The 17932-nt window shown below is 33.0% G+C and overlaps 1 protein-coding gene across 3 annotated transcripts; it reads left to right on the plus strand.

Moving 5' to 3' along the window:
- The first annotated feature begins 296 nt into the window (after positions 1 to 296).
- Positions 297 to 8556, plus strand: LOC127098379 (serine/threonine-protein phosphatase PP1 isozyme 2). Of its 3 annotated transcripts, none has more exons than XM_051036965.1 (5): positions 297 to 503; positions 635 to 811; positions 6403 to 6962; positions 7283 to 7504; positions 8308 to 8556. In XM_051036965.1, exons 2-5 carry the CDS (start codon positions 637 to 639, stop codon positions 8329 to 8331), a joined length of 981 nt encoding a protein of 326 aa, XP_050892922.1. In that variant the 5' UTR covers positions 297 to 503; positions 635 to 636; the 3' UTR covers positions 8332 to 8556. The 3 variants fall into 3 exon arrangements, 2 of the variants coding, with proteins under 2 accessions (XP_050892922.1, XP_050892921.1); XR_007793346.1 differs by having other exon boundaries at positions 313 to 507; positions 7283 to 8062; XM_051036964.1 differs by having other exon boundaries at positions 313 to 507.
- Positions 8557 to 17932: the final 9376 nt, after the last annotated feature.

Below are 17932 nucleotides of genomic sequence, written 5' to 3' on the forward strand. Positions count from 1 at the left end.
ACTTTCCGGTTTTTAATTTTTTTTTTTTTTTTCATAACAACATCTTATTTATATTTAAATTCAATACACTCCTCACTCTCTTTAAGAATAAGATGAAAAACTGTCATAGTAATAAGGGAAAGAACCTATCACCTTGAGTTGAACTAGTCATTACCATTGAATTTTTTTAATGATTGGAAATAAGAGATCATTTCAAAAAGAAGAAGAAACGGCCTAAGAAATTTAAAAAAATTATAAAAAAATAAAAGTAAATAGATTGTTATATTTTCGAAGAATTAAAAAATAAAATAGAAAATTGAAGTAAAATATCGAAACGTGTGTTCATTTCGTAACCTAATTAATATCAATCCCCTTTCTTCCCACTGATATATGAAATTGCTTTCTTCTCTCTTGATTGAATGAAACCCAAACTTCTCACTCCGTAAACCTCCAACGACACCGTTTTGCTATCAAAACGACGCTGTTTTCCTCGTCTTCATCGTCATAGTCGTCGTTTTCATTCGGCAAGTAATTCCTCAACTTGTTCTACTCTTTCTTCATCTCACGATTTCGTTTTCGATTATTTTTATATCAACTTTCATCTTCTTCATCGTGATTTTCACATCCAATAACAACGTTGACTTTTGTTTTTCAGAAATGGAGCAAGCGGTTTTGGATGACATAATCAATCGACTCCTTGAAGTTCGTAGCCGTCCCGGGAAGCAGGTTCAGTTGTCGGAGGCGGAGATCCGTCAGCTATGTGCTGCTGCCAGAGAGATTTTCTTGCAGCAACCTAATTTATTGGAACTTGAAGCACCTATTAAGATTTGTGGTAAATTTTCTTCATTTTTGTAGTTTTATTTTGTTGCTTTGTTTCATGATTTTGCGTTTTAGCATGGATTATGATGATCTGTTTTAGAATATGCTAACGTTTTGCTTGTTTTTGTTTTTGTTTTTGTTGTTGTTTCATTATTATTGTGGTGTTTTTTCGGTATTCTGTGCGTGGTTACAAATTCACTGCCTAATTGTATGTTTTTTTGGGGGGGTTATTTGTATTGTGTATGCTAATTATTGAGTGCGTTACTTACACTGTATAAGTAACAAAGTTTGTGGGAGATAATTTGAATTAAGTTTGTCTACTGCTTTCTTCAGTATTAGGAGAATGAAAGTTGTTAATAGCAGTTACTTAGCGATAAGTTGTTTAGTTGTTGTCGACTGTAGTGCTATATAAGCACAAGTTAGCGTCAGATTGTTTTCATATTTTTTCAAATGAGTTTTGATTGTGTGATTAAGATATCTCTCTCTCACACACATACACACTTTCTTCAAACCATATTTTTATGGTATCAAAGCTCCATCAATGGAGCTCACAACTTCCATGTTTCACTCTGCCTCTATAAACAAGTCTCTTTCCAACAACATATGTGTTTACCAACGGCCAAGACATAAGTTCCCACCGAAACCTAATTTCCACGGTTGCAAAGCCCAACTTTTCCTTCATACCTCATTGGGTCTATGGCTGAGGCACGACTCAAGTGGGTGACTTCTACAATGAACAAAGTCGGACAAGCCAAATGAATAAACTCTGACATCAGAACCACTGCTGCCACTACTGCCGTGACATCCTCCTCCCTCGTCAATTTCACTATGAAAGTAGCTTCGCCTCTGTCTCCCTTTTTCAACAATAGTATCCCTTACTAATACCCATCACCAGAGCTTCCTCCTATCCAAGACTACAAAGATGAGAGAAATGGTGGAAGGATACAAATTCTTTAAGGTTGAAAAGAGTTCTGTGTGGAAGAACAGTCCTCTGCTGTATGAATTGTTCATCACTCATCCTCTCCCGTGTCCTTCTCTCATTTTAACCACTCCTCAGCACTCAAGACTGCAGAGCCAAGCCATGAAGATTGTCACCACCAACATAGATTTTGGCTTTGCAATGATTAAGCCCGTGTTGGTGTTGCTGCCTCAGTGTCTTCTTCCCAAATCTGAAGCCATTGTTGGTGTTCCTCTCGACTTTTATCCCATGGTAACCTCTGATCTTTGTGCCTCAAATCGGTGGTAAGAGAGGCTTCATTGTCAATTCGGTTTTGTTGCTTCCTAAGAGTATGTCTGTCCTCTACCTATTCATCTCAGCAACTGCGACTTTATTTATATCCCAATTGGAGGGCTCTGTATTATCATAAAGTTCAAGTATTGTGCTAACACTGTTTCGTGGGAGGGAGTATAATGAAGCTCCAGATTTCAAAGGATCTGGAGTCAGTTGTATAAGAAGGAATATAAATAAGTAAAATAGTATAGAAATAATTTTGTATCATATAATCCAAAGTCATGTTAAAAGGATTCCTTTATCCTGATTTTATGGGAGCCATAGGTGTACGGGAGTATTATCACGAGAATAAAAGTTGTTAATGATAGTTGATTTGTTACAAGTTAGTTAGATAAGGACAAGCTGCATCAGGTTGTTTTCACAGTTCTCAATATGAATTTTATTTGTGTGATTAAGAGATCTGTCATTTCCTTCCAACCACAGATATTTTCGCGCTGATGTGGATCATCTCTTAAATATGTCAATTAAGAAGTAAAATTATGACATGTTAGCTGATTTGTGTGAAGAAAAAGGCATGGATGAGAAGTCATGTGAAATAATGTAAAAGTGGATGAGCCCAAGCTTATTTCCAGCTTAGGTCCCGAAGTGAAATCAATTGACCATTGCACTTAAGTCTGTCTTGACCAGATGCAGTTGTGGCAGTACTTCTCATTTCCATTGAAAGTTGAAACCTTGCTAGCCTTTCGCTTCTTTCATGCCTCGTTTACCTTTAGTCAAAATTATCAAATACTTCAACACTTGTTCTTTTTATGCTTTTCAATTGAATTGAATTATGACTTATTAGACCATGTTTTGTGCATGTCTTCCCAGAGCTATTTTACCTCAAAATAGGAATAAGGGTTGGTTGATGATGCTGGTGGAGCTTATTCTATAAAAAAGGCCAAACCTTTAAATTCAGTATTCTTAAAATCAAATGCTTCGGTCTATCTGTTTTGTTTTATGAAATAATTGGAAAAATGGCCGTATCAATTATTCTCACCTATTTGATAATTTATTTTACACTGAAATGTAATGCAGGAGAAAAACAATGTTATCACTTTGATGCAAATAAAAGCATTAGAAGCCAACTAGGTGATTAATCTCGGTCAATAACGCTGCGGCTGCAGGCCGCCACGGTAAAGGCCAGAGTGCTGCGTATTACATACGCTTTCACAAAGAACATATCACCCTGTCATATTGTGTGTATCGTGTCTGTTACAATGAATTCAATGTAAAACCCCAACATGCCCTTAAAAATTGAGACGTTTGAAGGGTATTCGTGATATTTTGCATGCAAAACCCTATCCTACCCTACCCCACCCCCTTCTCTTCATTCCTTCTCTGCGACGCCATATGATTACTTCCTGCTTCCTTCTTTGCTGCGTCTCCTACTCTGTTTTTGTTTCTTTCTGCCATCGTTGATACTTGCTGTGAATCCCGTCGTCCCAAATCCAATGAACTGTTTCTTTTCATCCTCATTCTTGTCTTCTGTTTCTCTAATTTATTACCTCCTCCTCTGTTCGGCTTCGTCGTCCCCTTTCTCCTCCTCTGTTTCTCTGATTTTTCTCGCACTGTTTTGAACTTCTGGCTTTCCCCTCAAACCCCTCTGTCTGGCTTTCCCCTCAAACCCCTCTGTCTGACTTTCCCCTCAAACCCCTCTGTCTGACTCCCCCCCTCGCCGTATTGATATTGTTCTACATTATTTTTAATTGTTCCCTTGCTTTCTTTGTTTTCTTGACTTTCGTTAGTGTTTAAATATATTTTGACTAAAACGTGATGCTTGATTTTACTATGAATATTTCTTGAGTTGAGTTATTTGTTTAATTTCATATTAAATATATTATATATGTTTATAGTACTATTCATCTAATTTGTCAAAAATATCAAAAAGCAACCATCCCACGACACGCTAAATTTTATATTTGTATTAGACATATATTTGTTTAAATACATCATTGCAAAATTTTACTTATTATATGTCTAATTCATGTAAAATCTGCTTTACTATTTGGGAAATTGAAAGTTTTATGCCATGATGTGCCATATAAGACGCTTTTCTAACCTGGATAGCATAATTTGCTTTCTGCTGATATGTAACTCCTTTATCTTGTAAGTTCCATTTTTCTCCCTTACAAGCACATTTGCAGCGGTAAATTGGTACAAGCCCTGTGTGGATATTGAGGTTCTGTTTTGGGAATATTGGGCTTAGTGTAGACTATTGTTGTATCTAGGAGTTTAATTGTTCAAGCTGTCATAAGCTGAGTTTACTAGAGAAGATGTGTGCAAACTGGTACATAGAGAGAATTTTCTTTGATATGGTTGTCCATGACATGACTATTATTGAATGTTGTGCAAGAACCTCATTTTCAAGTTTCCTTGAAATGACTCATATTTGTTAAACTGTAATGAGTCAATATAGTTGCCGCAGTGCCAACTTTGTTGTCTCAAGATCAAAGATTTTGTACCTGAGATTATAAAATTGTCTGATTTCCTTAAGCAAAATATTTTTGACATGTGATTTTATTTCTTCTATATATTAGATCTGATCTGTGGTTGTCTGCCCAATTCTTCTTTATTATTTTCTTACACTTAGCCAGTTAACCCAGGGTTGGTATTGAACAACTGGGAAAAAGGATGGTAGTGTTACAGTTGGATTCTGTTAGGACCCCAAATGGGAATGCAGACCTAACAGAAATGATGAAGCGAATAATTAATCCATGCTATCCTAGAGCATAGCTACTCAGAAAATGTAAACTTCTTACCTAACAGAAATGATTCTCTCTTCATTCCCTTTTCTCACTCTTCCTATCCACTTATAACAGAATGGTCACACAACACTTGCTTGCTCTTCAACTCTTGCCACATTACATTCTTTCCCTTCCATTTCATATATTCTTCCAACATCACATTCCACACAATGGGCATGGACAACTGGTTTACTAATTGCCTATTTGGGTCCACATTCTCATTTGGGGTCCTAACAGATTCCAAGGTTGAAACTTCAAACTTAAAATACAACACGCTACATGTATGCTTGATAGGTTTTTAGCTCAAATTACTGATTTTTTTGTGTGGAAGATAAAACTAAGCAAAAAAAAATCTGTTTAAATATTTTTAAGTCTCATTGGATGAGATAGCCCAGATTCTAAGATGGTATTAGAGCCAATTTAAGATTCAATAGGCCACTTGCTATGAGGTCGCCACTATTAGACCACTCGGGTCACACTCTAGATGTACAGTCCTGGGCGTGAGAGAGGTGTGTTAGAGTTTCACATTGAATGAGATAACCCAAATTCTAAGAAATTTGCATTGACATCTGCCAACATATGTTACATGCAAATTACCAATGACCAAATAAGTGCATAATCAAACTTAAATCATGTTTTAATTTTGAGAAACTTTCCTTCAAGATGGTAAAGACATCCGGTAAGAACGAAAACCAATTATGGGGTATTGGCATTGCCTTTTTATTTTATTTTTATTTTTTAAAAATTATTCTTTTTAAATATGCTATTCTTTTTCAATAAATTTTCTTCTTGAAATATGATTTTTTGTTGCTCAAAGTTAGTTGATGACTTGGTGATTGAGGATTTTATATTCATGAATTCATAACAGTGCTGTTAGAAGCAATTATTTGAAATGATAAAAACTTCAACGAGGTGGAGCTATATTTTGGCTCTAAAATTGTAGGGTCTTGTCATGTTAATCTCTGAAATTAAGAAGGTAACATTAGTCATTCTGGGACTAAAATGAATTACAATCTACAATTTCGGAGACAATTTTGCCACTTTCTTAATTTCTAGAACCAACATGCTAACACTTTACAAATCCAGAGACCAACTTGGTGCTTCACTCAAATTTTAACCGTAATATCCTTGTATGAATCTGATCTACTATGTAGTATTTGGTGACTGAAAACTATACACTGAACTGGTATCCGAATGGTACTAACCTAACTTGACCTAGGTGAACCTGTTTAAGGGATAAAACTCTTCAATTGCCTTTTTTTCTTTGACAAGATTCAAATCTGAAACTTGCTTAAAGCAAATTGACTCCGCGTCACTAGAACCAACTGGGTTTGTTCAAGAGTATATACTAATGAGTTCAAATGGCAATTTTGCTAGAAGCAGTTATTTATAAACGGAAGAGTAAAAATAAGTGAAAAATAGGACCTAGCAATAAAAGGTTGCTTGAATTGGATGTATCCGTGTGCATGACATTGTTTTGGCACATGAAATACAAAGATCTCCATTTATGTAAACATTCTACATCTATTGTAGTCCCTGGTATTATTTGTGGAATAATTTCTGAATATTCTTTTGTTGATCTTTCAGGCGACATTCATGGTCAATATTCTGATCTTCTAAGGCTTTTTGAGTATGGTGGATTACCTCCTCAGTCCAACTACTTGTTTTTGGGCGATTATGTGGATCGAGGGAAGCAAAGTTTAGAAACAATATGTCTTCTTTTAGCATATAAAATAAAATATCCTGAGAATTTTTTTCTTTTGAGGGGAAACCACGAATGTGCTTCTATTAACCGAATATACGGATTTTATGATGAGTGTAAAAGAAGGTTCAATGTAAGGGTATGGAAGGTGTTTACGGATTGCTTCAATTGTCTACCCGTGGCAGCTCTAATTGATGAAAAGATTTTGTGCATGCATGGCGGACTTTCTCCCGACTTGCATAATTTGGATCAGATTAGAAATTTACAGCGGCCGACTGATGTGCCTGATACAGGTTTGCTTTGCGATCTCCTGTGGTCAGACCCTAGCAAAGAAGTTCAAGGTTGGGGAATGAATGACAGGGGAGTGTCATATACATTTGGTTCTGATAAGGTCTCGGAGTTTCTTCAAAAACATGATTTGGATCTTGTTTGCCGGGCTCATCAGGTAAACTTTTGCCTTTGGTTCTCAATATGTTGCTAGGTATACAGGGTTGAGTTTGTATTCCCATTTCTATTTCTATGATATGAAAACATATTTCAAGCAATCCTAATCTTTCTCTCAGGGTTATTATAGTTACTTTATTTATGCGAACTTAGAGTTATTCTTTGACACATTTATGTATTGAGGATTAAAATCTCCCTTCAAATGATATATTAGTTATGTGTGACACTTCATTATGAACATTCCTATATTGGTATTAAAGAATAGTACATCTCAATTAACCGTGCTATTAAATTTAAATTGCATTATTATTTTTTTACCAGGTGGTGGAGGATGGATATGAGTTCTTTGCTAACCGACAGCTTGTTACAATATTTTCGGCACCTAATTACTGTGGGGAGTTTGACAATGCCGGTGCTATGATGAGTGTTGATGAGACACTTATGTGCTCTTTCCAAATATTAAAGCCAGCTGATAAGAAAGCAAGGCTCAATTTCGGAAGTACAACAACTGCTAAACCAGGAAACTCTCCAGCAGGTGTAAAGGTAGGAAGATAGTTTAATATTTGCAGATGCAATACATGCACAAAATTAGGAGAAACATATTTTATGGTATGTGAGCCAGAAATATGTATTTATTTGTGAAGTTTAATCGTCACGGTGAGTTGGCAATTCCATGCATCTTGACGTTTTTTTCTCTCTTCTTGCTGTGACTCTATTTGTCTGTGTATTATGGAGAGCATATATTAAATTAGATAAATGTATGGTCATTTTTCTAGAATCTGGTTTATTTTAAAAAAGTAATTATAAAAATAACTGCTTATCACGACAACACAGAATTTGTAGATAAGGTGACTTTGTTGAAGCACACTTTTGTTGTTCTGTGATTTATTTCATGATAAATATTTTTCCAGTGAATAGTATTGTAGTTTTGTGTGATTTCCATATTAACCATATCTGGCATAATTTTAAATTATTGGAATGATCTGGGATTTTATGTGATAGTCATGCAAGAAAACATTTGCGGCATTGAATTTAGCAATGGAAAAAGCTACATTCATGGAGATTTTCTACTGAGAACTCTGAAGCAGCCAAAGCCATTGGGTGAATCAGTTGTTTCAAATGCTCCCAACTTGTATACAGATACTGTTGCATTGATTTTTTCTTTCAGTATGAAGATTTTCTGCTAAACAGCAGGAAGCTCTTAAGCAATTTCATCACCAATCACTTAATCTAGAATATTGCTATACCACACGAGTTTGCATCACTATTGTCCATGTTTTATATTTTTACTTATTCGTGTTGATGCATTTGCAAAATATATTTCTAAGTTTTCTGCTTCCTTGCAGTCCTTCCTTGGTGCAAAAGTATGAAGTTGATTTTGGCGAAAAGGTTGTTGTCACAGCTGGTCTGCGAAGGAAAGTTGAGCTGCGTATGTTGTTTTGGAATTGTAAAAACAAAGGGAAATGCTGTCGTGAACTATGTAGACCATTGTTTTTCACTGTTACAAATTTGTATTGAGATTTAACAGCCCATAATCTCTTCCCTGTTTTCTTTGTACACTAATTTCTGGTATATGTTATTATGAGTTTTAAGCTTCTCAAGCATTCATAGACATATATTCATCTGTGCTGAAATTAAATGAAATGCTCATATACGATTGGTATATGGGTGGAAGTTGAGAATAAAGGATGAGATTAATTGATATGCATTGAAAATGCAATATTTTTTATACATGAGATTAATCATTATGTCATTTGTTCTTTTAATTATTAAATATATTAATAACGGGGAGATTTAATTCGATGCATGTGTAAAGAAAATAACACTAAATGTGCAAATAATTTATATCGAAAAAGTTTATGATTGATTATCCATAATACTTTTTCTCTTCTGGGTATGCGGTTAATGTATATATGTCAACGTGTTTTTTATTCACTTCTAAGAAACTTATTCAAGATACTAGTTCACATTTTCTCTCCTGAATATCTGTTAATGCATATATCTCAACATGTTTAAACACTTTTGAGAAACTTGATTTAAGACGTTAGTTCGTACAGAGCTACATTAGATTCAAATCTCTCTAGTACACCTTATGAATCATAGTTGTTCTTCAAGGAAGTAAAGTTGGTTAATGCCTTGGTGATTAAGTTAGCAATTTTAGAGACATTTGAAGAGCTTATTTTGAAAAGCTATCTTATAATATAAATAAATACTTGTGTAATTATTTAAAAATAACTTGTAAAATTACTATTTGTTTTCAAGGCATTTTTGTAAGTGTTTCAATAATAGTTTATTTAGGCATACTAATAAGCAGTTCTTAAGTTAATATTGTATCTATTAAATTAGTTGAGTTATCAAACTTCCGAACATGTATAGAAGTTATATGGATTCATTACATAACCATTTATTCGATGACACTTAATTAGTTTGTTTGTCTTTTTTATACAATTACTTAATAAAGTACATGTCATAACTCTTAAGGGACAAATCTATCGGACACCTCTTCACATGATCTTGATATTTCCACAATGTAAAAAAAAAACGAAATTTCCAATAGTATTAGAGTATTAATTAAAAGTTCGGTAGACTTTTATTGATAAAAAAAATATTTTAATCAAATTTTTTAAAAATCCGATGTGAATGTTTATCAGATTTTGAGGAATATTCAGTAAATGAAATTCTAGTATACCAAAATTTTAAGAATATATGTATATCAAATTTTCTTCTTACCCTTTAAAATTTTGGTAGTTATATAAGATGTTCTTCATAAATGCGTTTGAGATGGATGGTTCTCCTACAAATTTTATACAGTTGTTCACCATTGATTTGATATATTTTACTTATATATTTTATACCGTTTACCCCAATTGATAATCAAGGGAATATGAAGTTCAATAAATTTAAGTGGAAGACAAACTAAGATCTAAGAGTAATGTTAATTTTCATATAATGCAATTTAAATTAAAGTCTCAACAAAATAAAATGATTCACTAGACCATAAAATAGGCGAAACAATCCAAATCAATGTCATAGAGACAACAAGTAATCCAACAATCATATAAAATCTAAAATGGTACACCATGGCCAACATATGCTATCTGCGATGATCCAACATAGACATCATCATATGTTTATCAAACTCATGAGGTTAACAGAAAAAAGTGTTATCATCTGCATTCGCTGCCGACCAACCACACTAGGTGGAGGCAGTGATATGTCATATGAATGTCCTCCATCACGCGAAGGAGCGGTATCATCTCCAGGCTCAACAAGTAGGATGATGCGAGGTTGTGAAACTTTAAAGTATCACTCTAAATAACCATTCAAGCACTGTCCAGAAAAAAAACACATCTATTGCATTTTCTCTAATAGCACAAACACTTCTATTTGACCTAAACTATATATCAATGCCCCCCAGATGATACAACATGGATTGATCTAGGGATACCCTAAACATAGCTAAACTGGCGTAGACACCTTTCAGGTAAATATGCAGTGACAACACTCTCCCATAGAAGATAACCCGAAAAAGTGCAGTCTAATAGAACCCTTGATGCACTCTATGTTCTGTATACGATGTCCATATGGCATCATCTAAGGTAAGAGCATCGATCATCCACCCGTGCTCCATAAGACCACATGCATGAGAATGTCTCGAGCTCCATTTGGTGGCCCGTGAAGAGTTATTTATGATATGACCACAATCACACTTGTCACAAATGGACGAGAAATGCTCGTATATCCAACATTATAGTAAAATATATAAATAAACAGTAAATTAAATATACTAAATATCTTTAATAAACGCTTACAAAATAAATAAAACATAACATTCATACCTGAAATAAACTAATGTAACCAGCAAGTTGTCTCGTCTCAAAGACAGACGACTCTATAAGGGCATTATATGTTATCGTCACAACAACACAATCCCATGCATAATGGAGAGATTCAAAGTCAACAAACAAGTATATATAATGACATCGATGTATACATGAGACTTATCTGCTAAAATATCACATTCAACAAGATGAAACATGTATACTCTAATGACCACCTCATACATAGAATGCTCCATAAGTGACTGAGAAGTATCCTAGATCCAAGAGAGACAAAAATGAGAATCCCTGTTAGCCTTCAAATCCTTCAATAACATCCTTAGTGAAACACTCGGGTATGTCTCAGCAGCCATAGCTATAATTCATTACCGAATGGGTGAAGAAGTTACTAGCAAAGGGAAGTTGGAAGAGACTGGAGACATCATCTAGTGTAATCATCATCTCACTAAAGAGAAGATGAAAGAAACATGTTTTCATATGTCAACGCTAAATAAAAGAAGATAATAGTGGATGTCAAATATGGTGAATGAACAATCAACCAACAATAGCAGGCCAACATCAACAACAATTTCCTTAACCTCATCTAGTGACGACACTATCGAAAATTTCTTCAACTTCTACTAATGAGTGAGGACCTTCAAGGGAGCACAATCCTATAACAAATAAAATATTAATCATCAATTACTTTTAATTAACCACTAATAAATAAAAACAACTTAAAATATGTATACCTCTCCCTACCATAATCTATATGCGATATGATCAACATACACAGTGAGAAAGGTATGATTAGAGGGCCCTCCAGGGAACCCCCCATTTGCCATAATTTATAGGCAACATGATCAACATGCATAATGAGAAAGGTAGGGTCGGAGGGCTCTCCATGGGACCCCCCATTTACCATAATCTATAGGCAACATGATTAACATGCATAGTGAGAAAGGTAGGTTCAGAGGGCCCTCCAGGAAACCCCATTTGTATAATCCTGAACATGCATCTTTGTATTAGTCTGAATCAATACCTTTGTATCATCCTGAACAATCACTTATGGCTCAACATCATCAGTAAGGCATCATCTGCTCATCATCATGATCTATGGATCGATTAACTTTACGCCCTCTACGTTGGAGAGTATGTGGTCCATGAGACTGCTAGATCCTCATGCGATAAAAACCGATGGAAAATACTCTATCCGCCCTAGTGTGCAAATGACTGTCTCCATAATCTCTATCATCTCCATCAGAGTTCTCTACAACAAGTCTCTCGTTCAATCTATGTATGATTTGTCATCTTTTTCTCTTCTCTTCACTAAAAAAACCATTTTTTTAAAGCTATTGACCTACTAGATTTATAAAAAAACGATCACACTCCTACTTATATTTAATTTCTACCGAGCACCTCTTCAACTAAATCTGACATATTGAACTTTACTTTTAGAGCTTAAGCTTTAAAGTACCGTGTAAAAATAAAGTTCAATAAGTCAGTTGTATTCTTAACATTAACTTTTGGAATCAGGATTGTGATAGATGTTAAACGTGAGTGAAAATAAAAAAGAAACAAGAAGTAAACTATTTCTTGTGAAAAAAAGAAAGATAACTATTTTCTATTAAAAAAATTGTTTTATTTATAAAAAAGAGATAAAGGGCTTATATAATGATAACTATATAAAATAAGTTTAAAATATCAAACTATTTTAATTTTTTTTTAGGCTTTGTTGTATATTAAAATAAAGTAATTTTAATATAAATATTTTTTTAAAAATATTTGTCTTCTTTCTTACAAGAAAATTTCTCCTGTATATAATTAGATTTTGGACGTCATTGATTTGAAGATCAGTCTCTTTCCGATTGCTAATTTGGTTTGGTGGAGGAGGAGGTATTTGCAGGCAAACTGATGTCCAAATCAGTGGTTGCATATATAAATTTTAAGGAATTTTGTTTACGTTAGTTTGATGTTTGCGACCCTTTTTATGGAGGTCTTATTAGGGTTTTTGCATATCCTTGTCCCTTAACTTCAACCAGAACCATTTATACTATGGCAGAATGAAATTCATTCAATCATGTGAAGGTCATGCCTCGATTTTAAACTTGAATCACATATTCTTTAAGAGAAGTCCAGACATGCTCCATAAGTTATAGAACTACATGCTCGATAATAGATATTTGTTTTCTGATATCATCGATGTTAAGAGTCACTCTTATCATAAATATCTTTGTCTTTTCAACATTATGACTATTTTGTGTTTTTTTATTGGGTCAATTTTTAGGCTGAAACCGAGTAAAAACGATTTTAAAAATTAAAAATTATAACTGAAAAAACATCTTAAAAAATTACTAATGTCAAAATAGATTTTTATTAATAGCGTTGAAAATATGGGCTCCATATAATTTTTTTCTTTTCTATTAAAAATGTTTTTCTTCAAAAATTAAATTAAATAATTATTTTATTTTAATATAAAAAAAGTTCTTTAAAAAATAATTTAAAAATAAACTTACAGACAAATATAAATAAAATCTTTATATGAAAATTTAAAATCTAAAACAAAAGAACCCTCTATGTAACTAACTGTATGCCGGTATAAGTGCTTATGTCATAAAATTGAATTTTCACTCAAAATTACTACAATAAATCTTTCTAATAATTTGAAAGTAAATAAAATGAAACCATTTATTTCTAATAATTTTGTTTAAGACATGGCCTACAAACAGTGAGAGAATAATTATATGTCAAATCCTCTCTTCGTTGTCGACCAACCTATTAAAAGAGAATAATGTAAGGCTCATATGATGTTTTAGATGTCACATAATTTTGACTCTAACAATAATTTAATACTTTTCAAACAAATATTCTTAACTGCTATACTAAACAAAAACGTATTACATAAATTTATATTTTTATTGACTAGATAAATATAATACTTCTAAAATCTAACATGTAAAATACTACTTATACATTCTTCATCAAGTATATCAAGGGTTAAAATATGCAGACATTCTTATTTTAATATTTTTTGAAAGTGATATATTTTATAAAGAAAATGAAATTATTGGTGCCATCGTCAGTACTTCATTTTAAATTGGAAAACATCATGGTTCAGCCCATAGTTTTGGTTTTAATTTTAATAATTTTAATTCATTTGTTGGTGTGTGTTTGATGCATGACAGTTAAATGAAAAATGCGGAAAATGAGCTGTGTCATTTGTTTTCTTTTTGGTGACTAATAAGAATGAGACTTGTGATGTAGTTTCATTCGTATTTTTGAAGACTCAAAGGTCATGAAGAGAGATAATAATAATAATAAATTATTGTAAAAAACAATAATTTAATTGTGTTAATAATGTTTTTTTTTTTTTATATTAGAAATGATTCGTTTTAAAAAATTAGTTTATAAAGTGACAGTTGTCGCCTCAAGTGTACATACAAATTCATTTTCAGACAAAATTTGTAGGACACTTCCCACACTTATAAAATTGAGAAAGGTCTGATGGAATTTGGACAGAATTTAATAATTTTTTATATATTAAATTTAAATGATTCTTTCGAATTTGATTTATTTCTATTTATAACTCAAAAAGCATATTATAGGAATATAAAGAATTGTATTGAAATTGAAGATTTTAAAGAGCTTTTGGAGAATTTAAATAACTTTTTAAATTAAAATATAAATTAAAATATTTATTTTTATTTTAAAAATTAAAAATATATTAATAATAAACATTCATCTATAATTCTAAAAAATATTATTGATTTTTTCAATTTTTTTCTTATTTACATATCAAATTGTCCATTACATATCAAAATTAGTATGTATGAATCAGTCTGCTTAATTTGCATATTTATAAATTTAATACTTTATCTTGATATTTATTTTGTTTTATTTCAAAACAACAAAATTAATTTTTTCACACTTTATTAAATTTTATCTCTTTTATTATATTAAATATTTTTATATTAAATATTATAGATTAATAAAATTAAATTGATATTTAATTATATATATTTCACTTTATATTTTTTCATATTTTATTAGTCTGTGTTAGGTTAAATATTGTGGATTATTCTTTACAATTTCAAAGTTGTATTGTATTTGAAAACATGTTATAATATTTATAAAAATTAAAATAGTATTTAAAAAATATATTATGTTTAAAATAATATAAATTATATATTATATTTATAATAAATATCTTATATTTTATATTTGAATTTTTATAAAAAATAATAAATAAATAAATTGTTTAAAATACGATAATTTGCGGTCCATATAAGGCGAGATTCAAATAGTATATATCTAGCCCATATTAAACTAGGTTATTGTTTTGGAATTGTTAATCCCACCATAAGAGTGAAAAAACATCATAAAGAAATTTGAAATTATTCATTTGATTTTGGAAATGCATCTCCGGATATACCATTTGCTTCATTGAACAGCTGAGTCTCACCCCATATATTTTTCAAACTTTATTCATCTCTAGAACTACTCCATGTATACTTCATGCAATCCTCACAAAAATGTACTTTTTTTCTTACATAAATTGATCTGAAGATGCATCTCCGTTTTCGCACCAGAAAGATTCAACAGATGCATCTTCGGAACCACACTTTGACTTTGGTTTAAAGATGCTCCGATAAATTTGACGATATATTATAGCTATAAGTATAAATTAAACCACACACTTTGGAAATAATATAAAAATGACATATTTAAATTAATAAATCTCGAGTACACAATGAAGTCAAAATAAAATAGAACCGAAAATAATGCTCTTAATACAAATACTATATATTATTGTGTATGGCAGACTCATGCCTCATGTTCCTACATTGCCTCTTGTATTGTAGTGTCTCTCGTGCCTACCTCATCATGGAATCTAGAACGCCCCTCAACTCAGAGCCATCCGGAAAAGTCCTCTATATATAACCTCCTGCCCAATCTCCATGATACGACGATATCTAGGCAACACATCAATAACATGATATGTCCTAGCCTGGTCCTCCTCTAGGATCTCATAATGAGTTGGCCTAGGTGGATCTTCCAGGAAATCCAATGTCATATATGGATGTGACACCTTGAAAAATCACTGGATGTAATCGTGTACAACACTACATTCACTAGAAGCTATGGTACTATGTGCCTCCTCCGATACCAAATGATTAAGATAATCATTAAACATGGTATCCATATCTCTATGTTTCATAGTAGGAGGAGCAAACTCATAAGAGTCCCTTGAAATATACTGCATGTAGCCAAACTGCCGCATGATGCGCTCAGATAAATGAGGATATATCAGACGTGAACCGCAAGTCAACCATCCAAAATATAAGGCTATATCGTCAAATGGACATGTCTCACGGTGAGTGACGTAAGAATATAAGTGTATATCATCTGCTACCAAGCGGTCAAGATACACTCAGTATGGCTTCGTCGCTTGATTCCCTCTGAGTGGGATGAATACAGAAACATATGTCATATACTAAGTATAGGTCGGAAGACATGACCAGCCGGATATACGTCGGAAGTATTGGAGGATTCAAGCCTGAAAATGGTACATATGAATCATTAGTAAAAGATGCAGAAATGGACGTAACAAAAGTGTTATAAAAATAACACGCTAAAAGATACAAAAATGTTATCGTCAACAATGTGATGCTGCCTATCACCTGTTTGGTCTTCCACATACAATCTTTGACTAATTTAGAATACAAGTAGACCAAACAAGCAGCCCCCCAATTGTACTCGTGGATCCATTCAAAGCCATCGAGGTATCACAGATAGACCACATCCACATAAGTGGCACTCTTGTCCATAAAAATGAACATGCCAATCAAATACAATAGGTATGCTCTAAGAGCGTATGCTATATGTTATGCAACCTGATCGTCATCTCTAACAACTTGCTCAACATTATGCAACTGATGTGTATACAATCTCTCTAAGAATTGAAACCTAGCATGAGCCCCTCTGGTGGCTTCTAACTCCTTCATGGAATCCTCTGGGTTAACTCCCAGATAGTCTACCATTATCTCCAGTGCGTCATCTCTATTAATCTTTTCATGGTATAACAACCCCTCTAATTGAAAGATGTAGCATACATGAGACATCACCTAATATGATAACCATCTCACCGTATGGAAGATGAAATGATGGCGTCTCCAAGTGGCATCTCTTTACAATCGCTGACAAAATACCATGGTTAACCGTAATATAACTGATATTGCGCAAGTCTCTCAGTCCAAATAATTGCATCACATCCTTAAACCACTGCTCATTAGGCTCTTGCAAACCCGTAATCTTCTGACCATGGTTGATGAGTTTTAAAGCATCACGGTCCCGCAGGAAAATAAATCATCGTTGAAAACTTCATATATTATAAAAAAATATTCCAAAGAATGAATACAACTTAATTTTACCTCTCCATCCAAGACATTATGGAACCATGGTTCAGGTATAAAGGAAACATCGATAAGTCTGACCATCCTTCTCTAAATCCCTCGGGTGCCTCAGGTGCCTGCGGAGCCTCGGGTGACTCAGATACCTTAGGTGCCTGAGCAGGTGAAACTCGTCTCCTACAAGAAGATAAAGACGGAGATACATGAGCCCTAGAAGTTGGTGACCTTGCATCAACAGATCTAGAAATGACAAGTGCTTGCATTGATTGAGCTTTTTCCCTCTCAACTGATACATGGTGCACAACTCTACCGTTCCCTAATAGATTTAGATTGTCAGGCATAATTTTTGTAAGTAAACCACACAAGCCGTATACATATGAAACATAATGATATCAAGCCAAACAAAGTAAATTGAAAAGTTTCGGAGACGCATCTCTGAATTCTGAAAATTAAAACGTTAGAAAATTTCATAGATGCGTCTCCGTAAGGTACTGCAACTCAGAAGCACGTTAATGATAGAAATGCAGTCCATGCCAACATCCAAAATAATGCATTGGTCATTTAAACTACCTATCAAACACAATGTTCATTTCAATAACATATATAAACTACTTATTACATAACCTAATGCTCACTTTCTACAAATGTATATAGAAATAAAAAAAAGTTTAGAAAAATAAATAGCTAACCAAATGGGAGTTTAGTTTGATGTTAGTAAGCTCATTAATTGATTTGATTTTGAT

The sequence above is a fragment of the Lathyrus oleraceus genome, chromosome 6 (assembly GCF_024323335.1).
Source record: "Lathyrus oleraceus cultivar Zhongwan6 chromosome 6, CAAS_Psat_ZW6_1.0, whole genome shotgun sequence".
NCBI classification, from domain to species: Eukaryota; Viridiplantae; Streptophyta; class Magnoliopsida; order Fabales; family Fabaceae; genus Lathyrus; species Lathyrus oleraceus.

Bases quoted from the DNA above. Each gene is read 5' to 3' on its own strand.
- LOC127098379 (XM_051036965.1), top strand. From the start codon at position 637: ATGGAGCAAGCGGTTTTGGATGACATAATCAATCGACTCCTTGAAGTT. The intron at 6,963-7,282 runs GTAAACTTTTGC...TTTTTTTACCAG, and splicing joins TTGTTTGCCGGGCTCATCAG to GTGGTGGAGGATGGATATGA. The intron at 7,505-8,307 runs GTAGGAAGATAG...GCTTCCTTGCAG, and splicing joins ACTCTCCAGCAGGTGTAAAG to TCCTTCCTTGGTGCAAAAGT.